Source organism: Hesperophylax consimilis, chromosome 7 (genome assembly GCF_061612785.1).
Source record: "Hesperophylax consimilis isolate HC1 chromosome 7, BYU_Hcon_1.0, whole genome shotgun sequence".
Lineage (NCBI taxonomy): Eukaryota > Metazoa > Arthropoda > Insecta > Trichoptera > Limnephilidae > Hesperophylax > Hesperophylax consimilis.
In genome coordinates, this window is record NC_142842.1 from 12,088,627 (window position 1) to 12,110,807 (window position 22,181).

At 33.4% G+C, this 22,181-nt stretch overlaps 4 protein-coding genes across 4 annotated transcripts; 2 read left to right on the forward strand and 2 right to left on the reverse strand.

The window, feature by feature from the left end:
- Nucleotides 1–2,764: 2,764 nt before the first annotated feature.
- On the forward strand, nt 2,765–10,561 carry Rab10 (RAS oncogene family member Rab10). Its single transcript, XM_089633216.1, has 4 exons — nt 2,765–2,964; nt 4,426–4,625; nt 6,023–6,112; nt 7,761–10,561. Exons 1-4 carry the CDS (start codon nt 2,838–2,840, stop codon nt 7,956–7,958), a joined length of 615 nt encoding a protein of 204 aa, XP_089489342.1. The 5' UTR covers nt 2,765–2,837; the 3' UTR covers nt 7,959–10,561.
- A 156-nt stretch (nt 10,562–10,717) lies between these two features.
- LOC149422308 (uncharacterized) lies at nt 10,718–13,879 on the reverse strand. The gene is made up of 2 exons (XM_089633215.1): nt 13,718–13,879; nt 10,718–12,285 (listed from the first exon to the last, which is right to left on the reverse strand). Exons 1-2 carry the CDS (start codon nt 13,782–13,784, stop codon nt 11,177–11,179), a joined length of 1,176 nt encoding a protein of 391 aa, XP_089489341.1. The 5' UTR covers nt 13,785–13,879; the 3' UTR covers nt 10,718–11,176.
- Nucleotides 13,880–15,629: 1,750 nt separating this feature from the next.
- Nucleotides 15,630–17,679, forward strand: LOC149422309 (uncharacterized). Its single transcript, XM_089633720.1, has 2 exons — nt 15,630–15,742; nt 16,207–17,679. The coding sequence occupies exons 1-2, from the start codon at nt 15,676–15,678 to the stop codon at nt 17,388–17,390; spliced, it is 1,251 nt and encodes a 416-aa protein (XP_089489846.1). The 5' UTR covers nt 15,630–15,675; the 3' UTR covers nt 17,391–17,679.
- On the reverse strand, nt 17,407–21,952 carry tilB (touch insensitive larva B). Its single transcript, XM_089633718.1, has 7 exons — nt 21,857–21,952; nt 21,598–21,765; nt 20,727–20,927; nt 20,314–20,563; nt 19,806–20,030; nt 17,681–17,950; nt 17,407–17,578 (listed from the first exon to the last, which is right to left on the reverse strand). The coding sequence occupies exons 1-7, from the start codon at nt 21,864–21,866 to the stop codon at nt 17,407–17,409; spliced, it is 1,296 nt and encodes a 431-aa protein (XP_089489844.1). The 5' UTR covers nt 21,867–21,952.
- Between the last annotated feature and the right edge of the window lie 229 nt (nt 21,953–22,181).

A 22,181-nucleotide genomic window follows, 5' to 3' on the forward strand; every position in this document is an offset into this window, starting at 1 on the left:
GCACAAACAGGACATTCTAGACATATGATTAAAATATCCAGTGTTATTGGCAAAAATTTCGGTCCAAAACATGTTAATGTTTCTAGTGAATTTGGGCCTGGCGTTTAACTTGATTTGATGGACTTAGTTACTATCTACTTGATTATTCACAATTTTGTAAAGCATTAAGCGGTCATTTATGTTTCGTCTTTTAACTAGACTCTCTAATATGAAATATGTAAGTCTTTGTTCGTAACCGTCTAGTAGATGGTAGACACCTGATCGATAAGACAAAATCCGTGTAAATTTTCTTTGGACAGATTCAAGTCTAGATACCTGTGTGATATAATGTGGATTCCAGACTATTGACCCATACTCAAGATAACTGTGGATTAACGAATTGAATAGAATTATTAGGCTATTAGAATTCTTGAACAGTTTAGTTGATCTTACAATAAAACCGAGTAATTTATTTGATTTACTTACAATGTATTCAATGTGTTGGTTGAACGTTAGTTTGTTGTCGAATATAATTCCTAAATCTTTGATAGATTCAACTGTTTCCAGATTGTGACCACATATGCTATATGAATATGGGGTTTTGTTGGTGTTCTTAGTGAAATTTATAACTTTGCACTTAGCTATATTCAGTTCCATTTTGTTGTCAACACACCAAGCAGATAAAGTGTTAAGGTCTTGTTGTAAGAGTTCACAATCTTCCATATATTTAATTGCTTTATATATCTTGAGGTCGTCAGCATGCAGAGAAAAGTTACAGCGGAGTTTACATGTAAGGTCGTGAATAAAATTTAAGAAAAGCAAGGGTCCAAGGTGTGATGAAGAGTTAAAACCGTTAACAGTAACTAATTGACTTCTATGTGATAAATATGATTCTAACCAACGAAGCAGATTTACGTAAATTCCGATTTTATCCAGTTTATTCATTAAGATAGGGTGACTAGCTTTCTCGAAGGCCCTACTGAAATCGGTATATACCGCATCTACTTGTGTTTTTTTATTCATCGTTTTACACAGTAGTCCATATACTCGAGTAAATTAGTGTTCGTGGATCGTATAGATACAAAGCCATGTTGAAAAGGGCTAAGTATATGTGTTACATGGTTAAATATGGTTTTATATACAATGTACTGGAATATTTTGCCAAAACAAGATAAAAGGCTGATAGGACGGTAATTTGTTACATCATTTTTACTACCAGACTTATGGATCGGAATGACGTCGGCAATCTTCCACAGATCTGGAAATACCCCATCGTTCAGACTTTTGACGAAAATTTGTGTAATGGTACTGCAAGTTGTTCTGCACAATTTCGAATAAATAGTGGAGGGATTCCATCTGGACCGGAACCCTTATTGATATTGAGAGTGTTCAACTTCGTCTTGACCTCTTCTAGAGTTATTTTGATATGCGACAGTGGATAATTATAGAGTGGGGAAGAATGTTTAGAGTCACTGATAGATTTAGATTGTGAGCTAAATACAGAAAAGAGAAGTAAGTAGATAAGAGTTTGCATGTTTCTTCACCATTTGTTGCTGATTTGTCATGGAGATGCATGATTTTGGGGAGAGAATTAGAAACTCTTTTCGAATTAATGAGGGAGATTTTTGATACTGTTAGGGAGAGAATTTTCTATTGAATCTACATAGGCTTTAAGGCAGGTACGTATGGGTACTTTTACTCTAGCCCGCAAGATGGAAAAACTGCCATAGTCACAATGATTTTTGTATTTTTTCCATTTCTTTCTAAACTTTTCTTTTTCTCTGAGTTGGTGCATCAAAACACTGCTAAACCAAATTGGAATCTTTTTATTGCTGTTTCTTAAGCGGGGAGTGTGTTTTGAAAGAGTAATTGGAAACATTATGTAAGTATGCGCCGTAAACTTTAAATAATTTTTTTTTCTATAGGATCCACTGCAGGAGTTTGGGGAGTGGCTGATCCTCAAGCTAGATATATCCAGATATTTTTTAAAGAAAGTCTTAAATCATTATGTGCTCTCCTGACAGATAAAATCTTTTAATCTAACTAATTTACCTATGCACAAACGGTTTCTGTAAAGGATGACCCCCATGTCCATACTGGATGGGTAATTTGTTACTAGAGTTTCAAAAAGAAATTTAAATCAGAATTTCTAATTTGGTTGAACAATTTGCATTTAATAAGTCGGGAAAATTTTAAGGGTAATTGATAATTTACGACATTTTACTCGGAAATCAACAATAAAAGCGCCCTGGGGGTAATTTCTCACGAAAACGGCGCTATGTAAAATAGCCAAATATTATTATTTTGTTTTCACTATAAGTACCTACATACATACATTAAAATAATATAAATTTTGTCTGTAAGTCGCCTAACCACAGTTTGATAATGCCTTCATAAGGCTAAACAGCTGTCACGCGTAGTAATAGTTACAGAGCTGAACTTATTTATAGTAAACTATTTTTTTTATAAATTGAAAAATAATATGATGAAGTTGTTGAATTTTGCCTCACCCAATAAGAAATAACTAATTATGTTGGGATGGTGGTAAAATATGTTATATATTAAGACTGGCATGCATACTGGGACACTGGCACTTATCATCTATGAAAACTCAACGTACGAGAGTAAAAAAGAATAAATAAAAAATATATAAGAATTAAAAATAATACAATTCGATGTCATGCGTCGGTTTGTTTGTATTTCGCCATTCTTGTTATATTTACTCTAATGATACACCATCAATGCCATTGGGGAAAAAATAAGTGTTTTCGACGGTTGTGGCAACACCATTTATAACGTCAAACGCGAATGTCTTGAAGTGAATAGCAATTTGCAATCAGAAAAGATAATATCTTAAAATGGCGAAAAAAACATACGATCTTCTTTTCAAATTGCTGTTGATTGGAGACTCTGGAGTTGGAAAAACATGCATTCTCTTTAGATTTTCCGATGATGCATTTACAACTACTTTTATTTCCACAATAGGTAAGTCGTCACCTTGACTAGTCTAATAGGGGTGGGTTTCTTTCAATCAATGTTCTCCTTGTATCATGTTGACAGTTATTGTCTGGAGCCGTTTTCTTTAACATTACTCGCTTTGCAAAAGTTTACTTCAAAATTACTTATTTGTACGTTCTTTGTTTTTTTTGCATTTTTTTAGATCAATGGCTACCCTCAGTAAATTACCAACGCTTTATTGTTTCTAGACTCTGGACTGTATGTAAATAACTTGATATTTATAATTAACCTTTTTATATTAGTACTCTTATATAGACCGACGCATTTCTAGCATGTTCTTTGTGCATTAAAAAATAATTGTCAAAATATTTTGCTCAAGTTCATTACCATCAATTATAATTTTTTAGGTTACTGTAATTTAAAAAAATAAATTATGTGAATAACAAACGAATCGCTAACGTTTATTATTCATGTTACGCATCTACAAATGTAAGGTTTGATAAAATGTTTATTAAAAAATATTTCTTTTATTTGAGTGTATCAAATAAGTCTGCTAAAAGTTTTTGTCAACCGAAAGTAAGCCTGTTATCATTTAAAAATACGTAATATAAACAATGTCTACACAATATGTACATGTGCATGCACCCTTCTTTTGTTTGCAGAAATTGTGTGTTTCTGTGTACTTCTTGATTTACTCTTCTCTTTGTCCTCACAACATTGTGACTAATGGTTCAATATTGTGTAGTGTATCATTGATTTGAACTGGTAAACATGCAAATGCGTTTATTTGTCACAGTTTAAATATTGCCTGAGTTTTTTTTTTAATTGCCTCCGATATACAAACAAATAACCATTGATAAAGTAATGTTAGAAGAAGAGGGGTGTTTGGTAAAAAAAAAAAAACTAGATCCACTGACTTTATTATACCTACTTCTTGTTAACCCTATTTTACACAGTTTTTTATCTCACGGTCCAGTGCATGAATGTCAATGAATATTATTTCTTGTTTCCTATATAATTCCTGTTCAGATAATTATTGTACTACTATCTCTCATATTCACTTCCTCTGTGCAAGGTTTTTCCTAAATCATGAGTAAACTAACTAATATTAAAATAACTGATAACTTATCATTGAACACATTTAATAAAAATTAACTTCTACCAACCAAGAACATTTTTGTTTATAATCTACTCTTTTTTTACTTTTTTAGAAGAGTAATGTTAAACTTTTCGATTAACACTAAATATAATAATACCTACCCACAAAATTTTCTTTATTAGTTACATATATGTCGTTTTTCTTTCAATATCATTTCCGACTATAATGAATTTCTACATACTTTTTCTTTTACATTGAAATTCAGACTTGATATATTTCTACATGGCATAAATAATTAAAATAAATGTTTTTATTACTTACAACACTCAAATATTGTGTTGCCAGGTTAAACATCCTAATCACCCATTTTTTACTTATTTTTATTTTAGGAATAGATTTTAAGATAAAGACAATTGAACTTCGCGGTAAGAAAATAAAGTTACAAATATGGGACACAGCCGGCCAGGAGAGGTTCCACACCATCACCACCTCCTACTACAGGGGAGCCATGGGCATCATGCTGGTCTACGATATTACGGATGAAAAGAGCTTTGAGAATATAGTCAAATGGTTACGAAATATAGACGAGGTAATAAATTTCATTAATCTTTTCAATAATCCTTTATATTCTTTCTTTCTGAACATTGGTTAACCCATTTATGTATTCTTACTTCCAGTTTTAACTATTTTAATTAAATCAATAGAAAAAAAAAAAAATTTAATTAAATATAACTTCTTTGTCACGGGTTTATTTGTGTCATTTTTTGTTTTTGAAGGTTTATTTAGATGTATGCAAAAAAAAATCATACGAATTAGTAAGAAAAATTGTATTTCACAACACAGTCGAACTTGATTATAATGATCTTGGCTGTAATGAACAATTACAAAACGATATTTTAGTTAAGGCTTATCTTCATATAATTGTTAACTGTTATAACGAGGTTGCTTCACTGATATACCGAGCAAATAATTTCTGAATACGTGAGTGGGTCATTAGGTCTGAAAAAATAGTTGGGAATTATTCATGAATTTCCTATCCCGTTAGGGAGGAATTCATAATTTTATGGCACTACCTGTGTAAGATTAAGCTATGTGAATCATTGCTATCCATCGGGCACAATGTAAAATTGTCATAAAATCTGTTAAAGTCATGTGAAATTTGAGCTTCGCAAATTTGTTCCCTTTTTACATCTTTTGTATTACAACTCATCATCAATTTTGTTTTAAAAACCAATAAATATGTTTATGAAGGTACCTCATTACGAGTACCTACTTCCCTGCACGGGGTAAATTTATGATGGCGATGCACAACTTTTTCAGCAGAGGGGCCGCTTCGTCTATTTTTCAAACAGGCTTCTGCAAATTTGGTTCCATTTAGGAAATTAACCAAAACTCTATAAAAAAATGTTCTCAGCCCAGGGTTTTTGAGAATTACCCCAAAAATTAATATTTTTCTCTATAGCCAAATGGGCCGTATGAAATTGACATGCACCGCAAGAATGGGGCTGCGGATTGTGCATCACTGGTTTGTGTCAAGTAAAATTTAACAGCCGAAAACCAAAATAATCCCGCAAGCTAGTTATTTATGACAAGTGCGATTTTACAAGTGGTACGTAGACGTACAGTACACACAAGGTAGTGATAATAAGAGAGACAATTTACTGATATTTTTCTTGGTAGCTTTGAACCAGGTGATGATAGTTATAATGCATTGATTGTTTTGAAGAAGAAATTGAGAAGCATGAAAGCAAAATCTTTATTTTTTAATAAGTAATACCTACTCGTATTTTGAAAATATACTGTACTTTTGCAAATATGCTTTTGCTTTATGGCTTTTGGAAGGCTGTAAAAAGGTTTTGACCTGTATTATAAACCCATCTCAAAGACTAAGTTTGTCATTCTTCGAGGAAGGGGTATTTAACCGTGGCAAAGCTTATAAGGGTTGGGACATGTTTTAAAATTAAATTTGTATTTTTTTCTTTTTAGCATGCAAATGAAGATGTTGAGAGAATGATTCTGGGAAATAAATGTGACATGGAAGACCGACGGGTAGTCAGTAAAGCAAGGGGAGAAGCAGTAAGTATTATTTTTATTTAAAAATAATTTGATTACATATTACCACAGACATAGGAATTAATAGACGAGAAGATAATGGCGAGGGGTAAAATCAACTGTTGAAGAACGAAGGGGGTTAAGCTGACTGTGATTCGTCAATAAATCAATCTGACAGTAAATAGGCATCTCGCATTATAATATCACCATTTAGTTCTTAAAAGTAAAATCTGCTTTTGAATGAATAGACATTTTTACATGGGAGCGCAAATTACTCGCCACGTTATGAACTAATTTGCGAAGTCCAAATTCGGCAAAGTAAATTTCTTCTGTTTGCAGAGTCGTAGTTAGTTTCAGAGTATTTAGTTAAGACTCTTTTACAAATGTTTCATAATTTACTTACCCCAGTAAATAGTACAATGGGCCTATGGCCTAAGTGCTCGCAGGGAACTTAAGTACCCCAGTAAACAACGATGAGCACACTTGAGAATCGCTACATTGTGATGTGATAGTATATGTTTCTAAAACTGATCCATATAATACGGTGTGAATAAGCTTAAAATAAAGTAAAATAATGCTTACTTATGGAATGTAATACGACAATTGGGTTTATTCTCTTTTTCACATCTATTTTTACAAGTTTTCATATCACAAGTCAACATTTTGCCGTGTTATTTCGTAAAATGAACCGATGATGCCTCGACCATAGTTCGCACAAGAATGATGACGTCACATTTTCAAATTTCACTTGAGGCCATACGCGAGCCCAGCCGGCTCCAATGGAACCGGTATGGGGAGTGGGGATAATACGCTTTTAATCACTTAGGGCAGGTCTACTAATATTCATATGTCTATGCATATTACCCATTTACATTCATATCTCGAGTGTTGGCAACACTGAGTCACCGAGGGCGTTCATCTCTCCAACATTAAATTCTAGTGGTTGGGTTAGGATCTAGTTAACTTGTCATTTGCACATAAGTTATCAGAATTATTCGCAATTTGTATCTGATTCCCTAATGTACAATATACATACATGTTCAAATGATAATTTACATAAAACTAAGGAGTGGAAAATAAACAAAACTGTTTTAGTTCTACCGTACTGCTATTAATCCTACTTAATTTATGAAGACAGACATAGTTATTTAATTAAATGAGATTTTGTTGTCATACTAGATATTTTATTATGTTATGCATAAGTTGAAGCATAATGTTTTAGTTTCTTAAGCACAACGGAAAGAATATTTAATGCATAGTATCAATGTTATTTGAATGCCATAATATTGTTTGAATTTTATAATTATTTTTGGCTAAAAAATCATCATTTTGTCTTAGTTTAATCATACGTTAGTTACGGGTAGAACACCGTCAGACTTTTAACATTACAAAACTGGCTGTTTAGCAGCACAGTCTGGAAGTTACTCCACATCTGCCCTTCAGAGTTTCGTCATTCCTGCTAGAGCAATATGATGCATTACATATTAATAATCTATCTGATTGGAACAAGTGCAGGTCCACAGAGTTGTTGCAAGCCGTACCCCTCAGGGTGAAGATTGCCCCGATGATAGCCAGTGATAGGAGTGATCACCAGATAGGAGTGATCACCAGAAGAAGGGGAAGGCTTTAATTTATCCTTTGCCTTTTTCCACAAATTTTGTTTGGTTTGCAGATAAGTCAGGAATATGGAATAGCGTTCATGGAGACCTCGGCGAAAAATGATACAAACATCAACCTGGCTTTCTGTCAGTTGGCGGAGGCCATCCTGGAGAAGACGGCAGGCCGCGAGGCTGGTGACACCCAGGACAAGTTGCTCGTGCAGGGGGGCGCCGCGCGCAATACCTCGGGTGGCCGTGCCTGCTGCTCCTAGGCCATCCATCAATCCCACATCACTCACCGCAACTTCACACATTTCTCATTTGGATTCTATCCTGCTAGTTAGTTCATAGCCGCTTAGGGAGTTGCCAAATACAGACTCTGAGATTTTTCTTTCTGTTTCCCGTAAGCATTGATGTAGGTTACTGTTATGCCTGCTCTACAGTCTCGGTGAGACTACTCGAGGGAGCGTGAGAGTGCAGTTGATGCTTGCGATTTTTCCCATTTCGGTTTTATATACCCGACTCGAAGAGTGCGAGGCAAACTATCGCCAACGAAGGAGTACTGGTAACTGCGAACCTAGTCGCCACACAGCCAATAATAATACAAACAACTGCGAAAGTGAAGAGGTAGCAATCGCAATCTTTCATCTCGATGAAAGTCTTACCTCTAGATTGTGGAGCAGGCATGTGGATAATGGCATTTGCGGTTACAAAAATAACTGTAAAAGTGTTGTGGATGGTCTGAAACCTTTAAACTGCGTCATATGTCAAGGGCCACCCAATTGTGGCATACTTAATAGTGTGCCTGATTTTATAACGTCACCAAGTACCACAGGCGCTATTTTAGGAATCTATATCAATGCCTGTAAAGTATATGTTTTTATTCAGCCTCTTTATAGACCGATATTTTTGTCCAACATGTGATTGTTTTTGCCGAGTGTTAAATACTTTATGCATAGTCAGTCACCTCTTGTTAAGTCTAATCTCCTGCTTCAGTGAATTGTTTCTTGATTGCACTTTCGAATCAGTGATTTTCCAAACGTTTTGAAGGTGGTGTATTAATTTTTACCATCCTCAAATAATAAAGAGACTGAGATTTCTTTTATGCTTTTACAAATCGACATAAACTGATGGACATTGGTGGAGCAATATTATACTTTATTATGATTCACCTGCAATTTATAAGCCTTAACAATATATTTTTTACGAATAAGCTGCTGATTTGTAATAAATTATTTCGTAGACAGAATATTAATGTTTAAATAAGTGCGTAAGTTTAATCTTCATGTCAAACTTGCTGTTTTGAATATGTTTCATAACATTATTTGTAATATAATATAGGTGTCTTTAGCGAACCTTAAAATAATGTATAGATCAACTCATGTTTATCTCACTTTTTCATTGAGTGCTTTAAAATCATCTTTCATTATGTTCAAGTAAGTGTGTAGGACCATTTGAATCGTACAATTCTAGTCGGGAATGGAATAAACACAAATAATTATGTGAAAATGCTTCTAATAATCAAAATGAATTGATGCAAAACTTGCTAACATATTCTACATGTTGTAGTTATAATTTAACCATATAATTGATATAATATTTTCTTTGTAGTGGCTTCTTTGAGTCCTCTCTCGGTTTGTATTATACTATTACGTTTATAAGGTTGGTACAATGATTCACCGATCTCCGCATTAAAGCAATATTTGAGCAAGTTTGTTGAGTGCGAATAGACATATCTTAACAAAGCAAATATTCACCATTCCTGTTCTCGTTCTTACCTATAATTACTATTATTGTACTTTAACTTGTATTTTTATATCTTCGATGTGAACATTAAAATAGTTGTAAATTTCCAGCTGCTTTCTTAGACGCTGTGTTTTCCCTGATCATTTTATACACAAAGTACAACTCATTTTTACAGGTGGCATGCATCTGCAATAGTTTTTCTTTATAGCCAGGCAAATTGATGTTTAAACCATTCAGTTGGTATACCGTTCTTGCTAATGTGTATGTATTTTATCTCATTGATATGAAAGCGTAGAAAATCGCTTGTATTTTATTTGAATGTTGTGTGGACATAAATGTTACATTGGTTTTGATATAAATTAAATCTCAAATAATTACATAGTTCTTCTTATTCTTCTAATCTCATGAGTATATTCATCTCGTTCTTATATTAGATCAGTGGTCCTTAATTTAGTATACATGTACTTTTCCCCTTTGGTTCTGTAAATTCGTGTTAACTCTGTTGCCCTCACTCAACTTTGTAAATCTAATGGCGCCAAGATTAGAATGAAATTTTCCATAAACAAAACCACGCACATAAATTTCAGTTAATGATCCATGCAATTTGTGTGATTAATCATTATTAAACGAACAGTCACTAGTTTTTTTCTAGCTCCCAGCACCTTTCTTTGGGAATCACGGTGTTATATATGTATATTGTCCTACAACAAATCGAGAACAGAAGTTTTAACCAGTCCTCCAGATTTTTTCGCTTCCATCAAGATGTGTAGGCGCACCATTAGTTTTTTTAATGCTAGTCTTAATCCACAATCTTTAATAAAACTAATACGAGATTCTATAGACTACATTATTAAAGATGGGTGGTACTTGGCTGAACTGGAATCACTTGTATATACAAGAGAGCTAAGTATTGTCACCGAGTCCACTTTGAATGTATGTATTGTTAAATTGCCAATAAGTCTGTAGAATAACGTTTTTACTGTAAATCTAGCATGTATTCTCAACATTTTAAATGTATAATAAAAATATAACTACTTATCTAACCTTTTTTATGAGTACTAGAATAATTGAATTGGAAACCTGTGTATTTGGTATGATTAGAGCATGTTGAAAATAATATGTACCAAAACTGTTGCAATACAAAATACATACATAATATTAATTGTCTAATTTTTTAAACTTGCGTATCAAATACAATTAGTTATAATTTTGATTTCTTTTCTAAAAAAAATCTCAATATTTTTTTATGAACCTATAATATATAATGCTTAGTTTAGACACACGATTTAAAGGTAAATTTTAATTTATTTCATTAATTAATGTTTTCCTCTTGAAACATTTAGAGAGAGTGTTTTGTTACCAATTTTACATCAATCGAGGTTTCATTTTCTGCCTTTGGTTATGATAGGTATTGATTGTGGTTGTTAATGTACGATTGTGAGAAATTTGTCAAAAAAATGTTAATAATGGGAAGTTCTGTCCATATGCTTTTGGCTTTAATAATTGTTTTCAAACTCAAGAGGTTGCAAGGCTACAAAAACTAAAATTTACATTCATTTTATCAAATGTGAGAATATTGTATTTATCATTTGCTATTAAATACATTCTTTTGTAATTTCATGTTGTTTGTATTATTTTTGTGTCACAAGGGGAATCGAACCCCAACTTCCCGACTCAAAAGTTAAATGTGTAGACTATGCAGGTGTTATCCTATAATTGCAAATTGTGTTTTTATTTTAAGAGTTTAATCTTTAAGCAATGTCGTTGATTCTAGCAATGGATAGATTTTGAAAGAGTCCAAACTGCAACAGAATGTGTATCCGTAAATGGGACGGTCGTAATTTTTATTTTTCAGGATGCTACCCAACCAAGTTATCTTCTCGCAAACATTGTCGCAAAACATTTGTTTCTTCACATCTTCCAATCCAATAAACGGATTATTAATAGTGACGATGGCAACTGCCTTTGATTTTTCTTTGTTGTGAACTACGGCCCATAAGTAGTGAGGTAGAGGCACTTTATCACCTTGCAAAAATATGCTTTTTTCTTCGCCACTCGGTGTGGACAATTTTAAAGTGCCGTGTGTCCCTACTATGACTTCAAAGGGCTTCTTCTTGTCCTTTGTGTACTCGTGTATATCTGTAATCAAACGGTTCCAATTTCCGTCAGCTACTGTCGTCCAAGCGCCTACAAAGTTTGTCTCAAATTTTTCTATTTCATAAAGCTGCTGGCTGAAAAATGCCTTTGGCAACAATTTAACAGCTACCACAGAATTCTGCGCAAAGTCAAACTCTTCCGTTAGTAACTTTTTAACCACCACATTCGTGGTTCTGTAAGCCGAGAGCATGTGGATCTTGTGTGGAATATCAACACTGCTTTTAATATCTTCGTGGTGTTGGATACGTGGTTCTATGCTGTACGGTAGTTGTGTTCGTACAAAATTGCTTTGTTCATCTTCGTAATTGTAGCACACTTCAGCCAGGATATTGTAGACTGAATTTTTACTATCAAAATACTGAATATAAGAACCTTGTCTACCTTTTCCCGAAGAGCAGCCCACAACTGTGTGTTTTATTTCTTCAATGGCCCTCAGGTCACAATTCAAATCTTTGAACTGGTGCTTGCTTTTGTCATGATCCACAACAATAGTGTCATCGTCACACTTCACAGTTATGTTGTGGAGATTTGGATATAGCTTGAAGAAGTTATTTTCACATGATAGAATTGCTATTTGATTATTCGGAATTTTCACTTTATATTCATGAGATTTATAAAGCGCGCCGTCCTCTGTATAAATAAATGGTCTAAAAACTGGTGTTTTCTCCCAATCCTTCAAATGAAGATGACACGGTTCTGAAAATTGAAAAAATAAATAATCTCTAAATAGTATAAAATAAAATCGCTATCCGCGTCTGTCTGTTTGTGCGCTTAGTTCTTCTAAACTAAGCAAAAGATTTTGATGGGGTTTTCACTATCATTTAGGAAATTTCTTCCGGAAATTTTTTATATATACAGGGTGACCAAGGGTAAAGTGCACTAACTTCGGGGGCGATTCTACGTAATTTTAGAAGTAGAAAAATTAATTACTTCTTTCGAAATTCCAACATTTTCAGGCAGTTTTTAGGTAAAAAATTTGAATATTTTTGTACAGGAAAATAAATATTCTTCTATTGAAAAATATTCAACTACGGGAAAAAAGTTGTTTATCTTTTTTACTTCTACCATTATGTAGAATCACCTCCCGAAGTTAGTGCACTTTACCCCTGGACACCTTTATAATACACGCATATTATATTTATAGAAAGTACAGAAAAGTCGATGTTTAGTAATCAAGTCGTAAAAAAACATATTTACAACGCTGGCTAAACCTTATGAGAAACATTAAAATAACATAATACGGAATTGTATATCTTGAAAAGGTCTACAGAAAAGTCCGCGATCGTATTTGTCTATCTCCCAAGGATAGCCCCCGGACACGTCAGCTAGTTAACCCATTGGCCTCAAACGACGCCGTCCCGGCGGGTCTGATGTCTGTCGGCTTAAAAACGAAAAAGGGATACATCATTGACATCTGTGTTTAAAATTTTAAATGCCAATCGCTCTGTAGATAATTAAGCATTTATTTCGTAGTAATTGGCAGGACTCCGTTGGTACAGTTTTTTCCTGATATTTACGATTGAAATTTTGTTATATTTCAGCTTCATTGAATTTTTTCAAAATGGCGTGTGGTTCGGGAATTGACAAGCTTGTTCGTAAAACGCATGGTGGGCTGCTAACAAGAGCCCGAATGGCAAAAAATATATATTATGGTAATAAGTATGATTAATGTACAACTTTTCTTAATCCAATTATAAAAAAATGAAGAAAAAAAATTGGTTTTTGAAAAAAAAAAATTTTCATATCCTCGTTATTATTTTTTTTTTAAACAATGCATATATTTTTTACATACCTTGATTTAATGCACAAGTAAATTAAAAAAGATTGTTTCGTTTCCATGTTTAGTTTAAAAGTTATGTAAGATTTAGTACACCACTGCACTTAAAACTTTTGGTACAAAATTAATTCGGATGTGAAGGACAATTTTTTAGCCAAACAATTCGGAGGCCAATGGGTTAATAAGTTCACACGTAGTACAAATCAAGGTCAAAGTTCATCATTTTCGAGATGTTTTTACTTATTTGTTTCATTTAAAGACTATTCATTTCTAATATTTAAACAAAATACCAATGAAATATGTCTGTATTATGAAGAAGTAATTACTTATTAATTAATTAAATAGAATTACCTTGACATTGAACCCCAATAAGGCAAAAGCCTAAGGTCAGAAAAAAGAACGCTAATGTTTCCGTCATGTCAGAGACAAGACAACTACAACACTACTGACTATGGCTGCTGGGGCGAAATGTTTCCTCCTCCTTGGCTTGCTATTGACTTTTTACTTTTAAATTTTAGAGGTATTCTCGATTAAATACAATAATCATTTGAGGTTGAAGCGAAAAGCTAAGTTAACAATAATTTATTTTGAAATATTTTATGAAATTTTTAATTTGTGGGTGTCATTTGGCATAAGTGGTAAAGCTAAATCAATCATTATTTTCTTGAATGTTTCCACCAGTACAGAACATTAATAAATGATATTAACCCCTCAAGCCTCTGGCATATTTTTTTAAATCGCTGTCAGAAAGTCGGAGAATTTGTGTGCATTTCTGCTTCGTAATAAAATCCAAATTAATGGAATATTTCTGAATGTATCCAAAACCTAAAAACTGTTATTGAAAGGTGATGAAATATGCTTTCAAATATTATTTGATTTTTTTAAAATTCTAATTTATAAATCAAACATAAAAAGTATGTTTGTAAGGTTTTTTCATCGAAACTTACTGTACTTACGTCTTACTGATAACGAAAAAAAACACATATTTTAGTAGACAAATATTTTACAAACTCACCTCATTTTTTTATCGTTTCTTATAAAAATAATTAATAAAAAATTCACCAATTGATAAAACTTCATAATTTTTTCTCAGATTGCTGGCAGTACCTTTGGTGTCATAGATGTATACATTTTAATTCTTCTTTGGGGTTAGCTTCTGGATTTGAATAAAAAGCGTGGTGTTTTCTCTTTCTAAGACTGTTCAGTTCATATTTCTCACCATGACAGTAAGGAAGATACAAAGATTTCTGTTAGACCAAAACTATTTAAAATTATTTTCTTTGACATTTCCACTAGTACAGAACATTATAAATGATATTAATCACTGAAAATGCTGTCTGCAATAGTACCCTAATAATAATGGAAATGCTCTAGAATTTCCATTGGAAAGTGTTTTTTTTCCAGATAAGAATCCCACTTTCTGGAGCCAGTTGGACTATGGTAGCCTCAATTAGGGGGTGTTGTCCAGAGGAGGAGAATGAGAAGGGGCTACAGGAATGTTGGAATATAGGTACTATGATCTAGTTAGTACACATAGCCATGGCTGTTTGAAACAATATGTATTTCTATGTTTAATCATGGCTTTACTAGATCCCATAAACAATTCCAAATCAGTCGAAAGAATTTAATTAGCAAAAATCAGATATTTAATTCTTAACATTTTAATATAAAAATAATGGAACTATCGGATCAACCTCTGAATATACTACTTATCTACTTCTTATAATTCTTGAATGTGATAGATATTCCTGGAATATTTAAAGTCTAATCTAATTACAGAAGTTCTCCATTGGCCGAGATAAAAATTTTATAATAGTTTTCTTTAATTTCTTATCATTTGACCCAACAAATATACTTCTCTATTGAGGGGAGAAATTCAATGCATCGAACTTAATTCAATCACCTTTAAATTGCCAACATTTTATCAGACAACAATATGACCATTGTGGGAACATAAGTAGGTATATTATTGAAATAAATCTAGACATTTAACCATCAACTGTAGCAATGTCAATATAAGATATTCATTTCTCCTGGATAGTGTTAGTGTAGTGTTACTTGGAAGCAAAGACTTTTGAAGTGATAAGTTTTGTGTATTTGACCCATCAACATTTATTTTGCTGGTAGCCAATGATAACACAATAAATATTCAGATAAGCTATAATTAAAAATACCCTACAAATAATATTAGTCAGAATTCAGTAAACAAATAATGATATTCTAGAGATGCAAAGGTTATCATCTGGATTCGATAAAACGGTTACAGAAAATATCTCTTCAGAATTAAACGCATTTTAATACCAACAACAATGAATAATTCTTGCTATGCATATATCGTTGTATTTCTTCTCGTTTTTGGTGTCTCTTTTTGTGAAGGTGAGTGTAAAACAGTGTATCCTTATCTTTATGCAGTTTTATAAAATCAACACTTTTATTTTTGTACGGCATCATTATGAATATAATTCAAATACTTAGATTTATGTGTCCATCTTAATATTTATACAAGCACTTATCTCAATTGATTTTGCTTCATGTGAATTTAAAAATTATTTAAATGCATTAACATTACAATAGGCATGAAGTGATCTGTACCCTTGTTTGGCTTTGCTTCAGACATTTTGTTTTTAGTTTGAAATATATTTCTATTGAATATTTTTAAAATAACCATTCAAAACTGACCTTTGATCTGACACGTTAAATAAAAATTATTTTACTGCTTAAAATTGAAAACCTTAGAAAAATTCCGAATTCTTATTGATTTGATTCCTGAATTTCGTTCTACTTAAACCTAAGTTCCTTTTTACTCTTTATATTTAATTGAATCTTTTCTTTGTTTTTAGAGTCATGTAAAATTAACATAGACTGCGAGGACTGCTTGCCAGACTTCTTGCCAGTGGTGATATCCCATTCTACAACTAATGGTATTCTGGATATACCAAATGGAGAAGAAGTTCATTTCAGTTGCCATGAATCAAAATTTGTTAGCTACCCGGAAAAAAATTCTATCAAAGCGTTCTGTGAAAATGGAGTCTTTCGTATTCTCGATGACAACATGGTTACAATTCGATTGTGTGACTTAGGATGTCAGGCTGACCATTTTGAAGATGTCCTTCATGAAGTAGAGTTCTGTTCGAACCCCTATCAAGGGCGATCCTACCAACACAGACATGCAACTGTATTCCATTTGGCTGAAATATGCTACGATACGGAACTGGGAGAAACAATATTTGCTCGTATGACTTTCGCCAAGGATAACAATATCGTTAGTAAACCCCATATTGATGACCATCAAGTTAAACTAAGCATTTTAGGAAACTTCAACATGATGATTGACAAATCTAATAAAATTGAAGCCCAAAAGGTTTATGATAATAATATTTCAATAAATAAAAAATTGAGACACATGTTGGATAGTAAAAAATTCAATTACGCCGATCAAATGTTAGTTGCCACGAAGTTGCTTCCTAGTATATTCTTTGAAAACCAAAATGGGAGAGTCACAAACTTCGTTTCTAACAAAGCGGCAATATGGGGAAGTGTCGCTAAAGGAAATTTAAAGAGTCTGCAAAATGACATTGTCGAGGGCTTCAAACGAAACGTAACAAACGTCAATGAGACTATTGAAATATATGTAGGAACCCATGAAGTACTCTCTCTCAACGTGGGAGACCGTGAAGATCAGCATAATGTCTATTTGAAGCCAGGAAAAAAATACCCAGTACCCAAATACATCTGGACCATTATTTTCAATAAGCACGTACACAAAGCTGTTGCACTCATTATTGTTAATAATCCTTTTATTTCCATAAGTGAGATTCGCCAAACAGTATTTTGTCCTAGTTTGTGCAACTTGGTGAATTGGACCAGGCATTTGAAAAGCAGCAACAATTATGAGCGTAGTGCATACGGTCTTGTATTTTGCTGCGACATACATTCATTTGCAAAAATAGTAAAAAACACTCCAAATATCCTTTCCAATGTTCACACCGGAGAAAGGGGCGTACTTAAAGACGGCTTACCTTAAAAATACTGTTCTTTTTCTACATCAATTCTGGAACTTCAGGATTGTCAATAAAGTCCAATGGCGGTAACTTCTCTTGCGGAAAAATATAGTTTGCTGCTGGGATCTTATAGGAATCTTTAACCTTCGTAGTTATATTATTTGTGATGTCCAAAATGTTATGTGCTGGTCCTATTTCTAAGAACTCTCGCCTTAAAAAAGAAATACCAAAAACTGCTTAAACATCGTTTTTTAAGCATAATAAGTAGTAAATTGTTGATGTCTTTGTAATAAATTGTTATTATTGTTCGTACCTATTTTGTTGATTATTTTTCACTTTCATTTCATCCTGCATTTTAGTGTCAGCTTTGGTTTTGATTTTGATAAATGAAACTGTTTTCCTGATTTCTACATTGAGTTTGGGCATTGTGATCAATAAGCGTCCTGTTATTTGTGATCTTTTGGCTGTTGATTCTGAAGTGTTGACTTCCTCCGGTAAACAGAGTTGAAATATTTTCCCTTTAGTGGTGACTCGCACATAGCTTGGTTGCACATCTACATCCATTAAACTCGTATCTAAATGCCTGGATAGAAAAATATTAAAAGTTTATGAACAATCTCTGCGAATGATTCTATTTTGTTTTTCAAATATTTCTGACTTTCACCCTTCAAGGGGGATGATGTTCTAGGCCAGAGGTTCCCAAACTTTTTTTCCCCGTAGACCACTAGCCAAATATATTTCCGTAGACCCCCTGCCTGCCGAATATTGAATTTTCCTAAAACAGTTGTCCCATGTGATAATCATTTATCTTTTTCGTAAGAAGATTCCCTTCCCTTGCCTGTCCAACAACCGGGTGGCGGTATAGTTCCTCTGTCTTTACATTGTGCAGACAGGGGCGCCCTTGTGAGGTATTACACCAAATGAAAATGGAGCAGGATAAGCAACGGAAATTTCTTTCTGTGTCTTGTTAGCGCTTATTCCGATCAGTTCTTCTTGTCATATATGATATCCGATTCTTCAACATTCCACTTCCACAGTCAAAATGTCCTCAAACTTAGTTTTGAAGTCTGTGTGGAGTACATTTAAATTTTGAACGTCATTATTACCCTGGACGGTTTTCAAAAACAAGTTGGGGAACTAGGAAAATTCGCGGCTTCCTATGTGCAATGTTTTGCTTGAATATATTAATTCTGACCAGAAAATGAACTTAGACTCTATTTATATACCTCAATAAACAACTTTACGAAATATAAAAATACAAATATCAAATAAGTAATTTCTCAGTTTATTATATTTGTGTTAGGTCTGTTGTGTCATTTACGGAACTCCTAAATGTTGACTTGAGGTAAATAGGGGTCCGCTCGTATGTACCCCTATTTGAATCTCGTGGACCCCCAAATTTTTTTCTCGCTGACATAGACCCCCAGCATGCCATTATCGACCCCTGGGGGTCTATATAGACCACTTTGGGAACCTCTGTTCTAGGCCATCATTTCAAATTATGGAGAGAGGGAAGGTTAATTTATATATTAATTTTATTCAAATTGCCAAATTTCATATTTATATGGAGGATTGGAGTCGAGTTCAGACTTGAGATGAGATGTTGAACGGAGGGGAGGCAATTTTAGTTAAGGCTTGATAGAAAAGAGGATATTTGTTTAGAGAGGTACAACAAAAAAATATTTTATCTAAGTTCCCACAGAACTCTGCCCAAACATCTATCTTTGAGGATGGAAAAAATGTCAGATAGGGGAATGTGGTTTATAAAGAATTCATGCTTCAAATTAATCAAGGGCAACAATGGATGGCCTAACAATAAACATTTGTTACAATCTATTTACTGATGGTTTATGAGATCGAGGGATAGATTTATATTTACATAATATGTTGTTTTTTGTCAGTATCATTGTCATTATTTTATGAGATAGGGCTCGTGGGGTAGTATTATGTAAATGAAAATACAGTGATTAGGTCCTTCAGACTTTCTGGGTCCCACAGCCTCCGTGGTCGAGGGGTAAGGTTCTAGCAATCTGAAGGTTGTCGGTTCAGTATATAATAAAAAATAACACAAGAAGTGCCTCGTGGGCGTGTTTCGTGATCCAAATATTCGCCTAATCGAGGCTTAAATTTCCAATACAAATTGTTTACGAAATTCAAATGGGATGGAGATCAATGATGTTAGGCGAGTGCTGGGCTATTGGGATAAATGCTAAATGGAACTTTTTTCCATTCAAATTTGTATGGAAAGCACTCCTAGTGTTATTCTTTATTCTATGTCGTATGCGGTGTGCACACCAAAAAAATCCCTTATCCAGCCTTTGCCTCCTGAACTTATCCAGTAGAGCATCTTAGAGGTATTATGAACTAATGTATGCATGCTCTAGTAAAATCGCAGGCCACTTAGTGCATCAAGGAACTTCTATAAGTCGCATTCTTACTTGTATACATCCAAGTCCAGTTCATATTGTTGGGGATTCTCATCATTAAAAATAAAATGAAGTCTTCCTTGATTGATGTTGAATGGTCTGCCATCAGGAGTGAAGAGAGGGCGCTCTTTCTTGATTTCTTTTTCCGAAACTTTAGTAGGATTACGTCTCAGGTTAGTTTGTCTATCCATTTCTAGTCTAACCTCAGGTGCATGCTCGCTTTTTTCATTCCAAAACCTAAAATAAAAATTAAAACAGTATAAGATACCTCAATGGTTTTGGTATTTGCTTTCACATAGTGAGTAAACCTACTGAAGTAATACATTTTTCTGAACCACCATCTACATTAAAACCCACTTAAGAAGTTTGGTTTTTTCAATCCCTTGAAGACGAAATTTGAAAAATGGCCCAATTTATCCCACATATAAGATTTCCGCTTATGAAGTCTCTTGGAAAACTTTTTAAGAGAGTTTTACTGTAGTTACTTTGTGAAACGGTTTTCAAGTGGGTAGGTACCTACTTTTTAGTTTTCTCTTCATCATCTATATCATTTTCATCTGCAGTTGTATTTTCGGCATACTCTTTCTTCAATCTAATTTTTTGATCGTTTCGTTTCAGAGTGTACACTTTTTGCTGTGCCAATATGTTTTTTTCTGTTTCAGGGAAATTTTGCAGTGCCATTATTCTTTCAGATTTTCGTATTTTCTCACCATCAAGAAACTCCAACTGCGGCAACACTGATATAACGTAATCTCTGTACCCAACATAATCTGTGAAAATATTCAGTTGACATTGAATATTTTACTTACATGATTTTTCAAATTTATTTTTATTTTGTTGCCGATTTGATTGCAAGCCTAATTTGGTATAATATGAGAAATTATATATAATATGTATTGAGAAAATTAAATGGCATAATTTTTTTGTGTTTACCGGTGCACGGGTTCCCAGTCATATACAGCAAGCGTAGATTATAGTTGTCCCTAAGGTTGGTTATGCTAGTCAATTCTCCTATGAAGTTGAGGGTAAAGTCGAGTTTATCGAGAGATTCACACCTCTCAAGATTCTCAACCTTTTCTATATTGTTAAGTGCCAAATTAAGGTATTGTAGCTCTTTGAGTTTATTTAAGTTTTCTGAAACCAGGACAGAAGAGATTAATTTACACAACACAACATGCATATCGCACAATAGCTCCTTTGTAACATCTCCCTCTTTACCTATGATGCACTTTTTTTTTCTCTTAAAAATATGTTTAAATATTGACCGGTCAGTGGTTGAGTGGGCATAGCGCTTGGGTCTCACCCGAGCGTCGCGTGTTCGATTCCTCGGCTGGCTAAGTCCTCCATCACAACACAAGCAACATTTTCGGCTTTCTGTGGTGGTAGTAGGAGATTTTCAAACATTGTTGGGTTATTCGTAACCTGGGAATGTTTGTCTTTCTTTTAAAAAAAAAAAAAAAAAAAAAAATGTTTGTTCGACAGATGGCGCCGTTTTTACCTGTCACAGGTGACATCTATATAATATATATAAAAATTATATCTATATTATATATAAAAACATACTCATATTCGAATGCAAAGTTGTGTCAAAATTTCAAAGTAATTGATGAAGAACTTTCGGATATTTAAGATTTTGAACAAGCGAATACTTACATTTTTATTTACATAGATAGGTAGATAGATAACAGAAAGAGTTGATACAACTGGTGGAGCTCTCAAAGGCAGGACTACATTACTTCTGCATTGGGCATCAGCCAAATCAAAGGATACAAATAAAATAGTAACATTATATTCCTGTACTTACCTATTTTGGAAATGAGATTAGACTGGAGCAATAATATTTGTAACTTGGGACACCAATCTTGTATATATTCAAGCTTTTCTATACTCTCCTGGTGAAGAGAAATTTCTAGCAGCGGTGCCAGCTGCCTGTCATGGTGCTCAGCCTTTTTACGGACCAGTTCCACGGTAACTGTAATAGGGTGGTATAGATTTTTTTAAAGATTGATAAAAATAGCAAATTAAGTTGAGAATAATCAATTTGTAGTGGAAAGATTCGTTACCTCTGACCATTTTACGTCTTATTCTACTTTACACCTTTTACACTACACCATACACAATTTTATCAATAATATTATTTGGTTACCATGGTTATAAAAATAATAATATATTTTACATGAAGTACTTGCTAGATGATAAAATAGGGTTATTTTTTTTTTAAAAGCTTTTTTTGAAAATAATTTTCGTTTAGAAAAGGAGTGTGACCGTGGGCTGAGAGGAGGTTAGTTTTATTTTAAAAAAAAGTTGGATATAATGATTAGATCGAGTAGGAACTTTTACAATTTTCATGTTTATAGGTAGGTACTTATGTGAAAAATTCATGAGCTA

Bases quoted from the DNA above. Each gene is read 5' to 3' on its own strand.
- Rab10 (XM_089633216.1), top strand. From the start codon at position 2,838: ATGGCGAAAAAAACATACGATCTTCTTTTCAAATTGCTGTTGATTGGA. The intron at 2,965-4,425 runs GTAAGTCGTCAC...TTTTTATTTTAG, and splicing joins TACTTTTATTTCCACAATAG to GAATAGATTTTAAGATAAAG. The intron at 6,113-7,760 runs GTAAGTATTATT...TTTGGTTTGCAG, and splicing joins GTAAAGCAAGGGGAGAAGCA to ATAAGTCAGGAATATGGAAT.
- LOC149422308 (XM_089633215.1), bottom strand. From the start codon at position 13,784: ATGACGGAAACATTAGCGTTCTTTTTTCTGACCTTAGGCTTTTGCCTT. The intron at 12,286-13,717 runs GTAATTCTATTT...TTCAATTTTCAG, and splicing joins TATTGGGGTTCAATGTCAAG to AACCGTGTCATCTTCATTTG.
- LOC149422309 (XM_089633720.1), top strand. From the start codon at position 15,676: ATGAATAATTCTTGCTATGCATATATCGTTGTATTTCTTCTCGTTTTT. The intron at 15,743-16,206 runs GTGAGTGTAAAA...CTTTGTTTTTAG, and splicing joins TGGTGTCTCTTTTTGTGAAG to AGTCATGTAAAATTAACATA.
- tilB (XM_089633718.1), bottom strand. The intron at 20,031-20,313 runs GTAGGTACCTAC...TTTTTATTTTAG, and splicing joins GATGAAGAGAAAACTAAAAA to GTTTTGGAATGAAAAAAGCG. The intron at 17,579-17,680 runs GTACGAACAATA...TTCTTTTTTAAG, and splicing joins AAAAATAATCAACAAAATAG to GCGAGAGTTCTTAGAAATAG.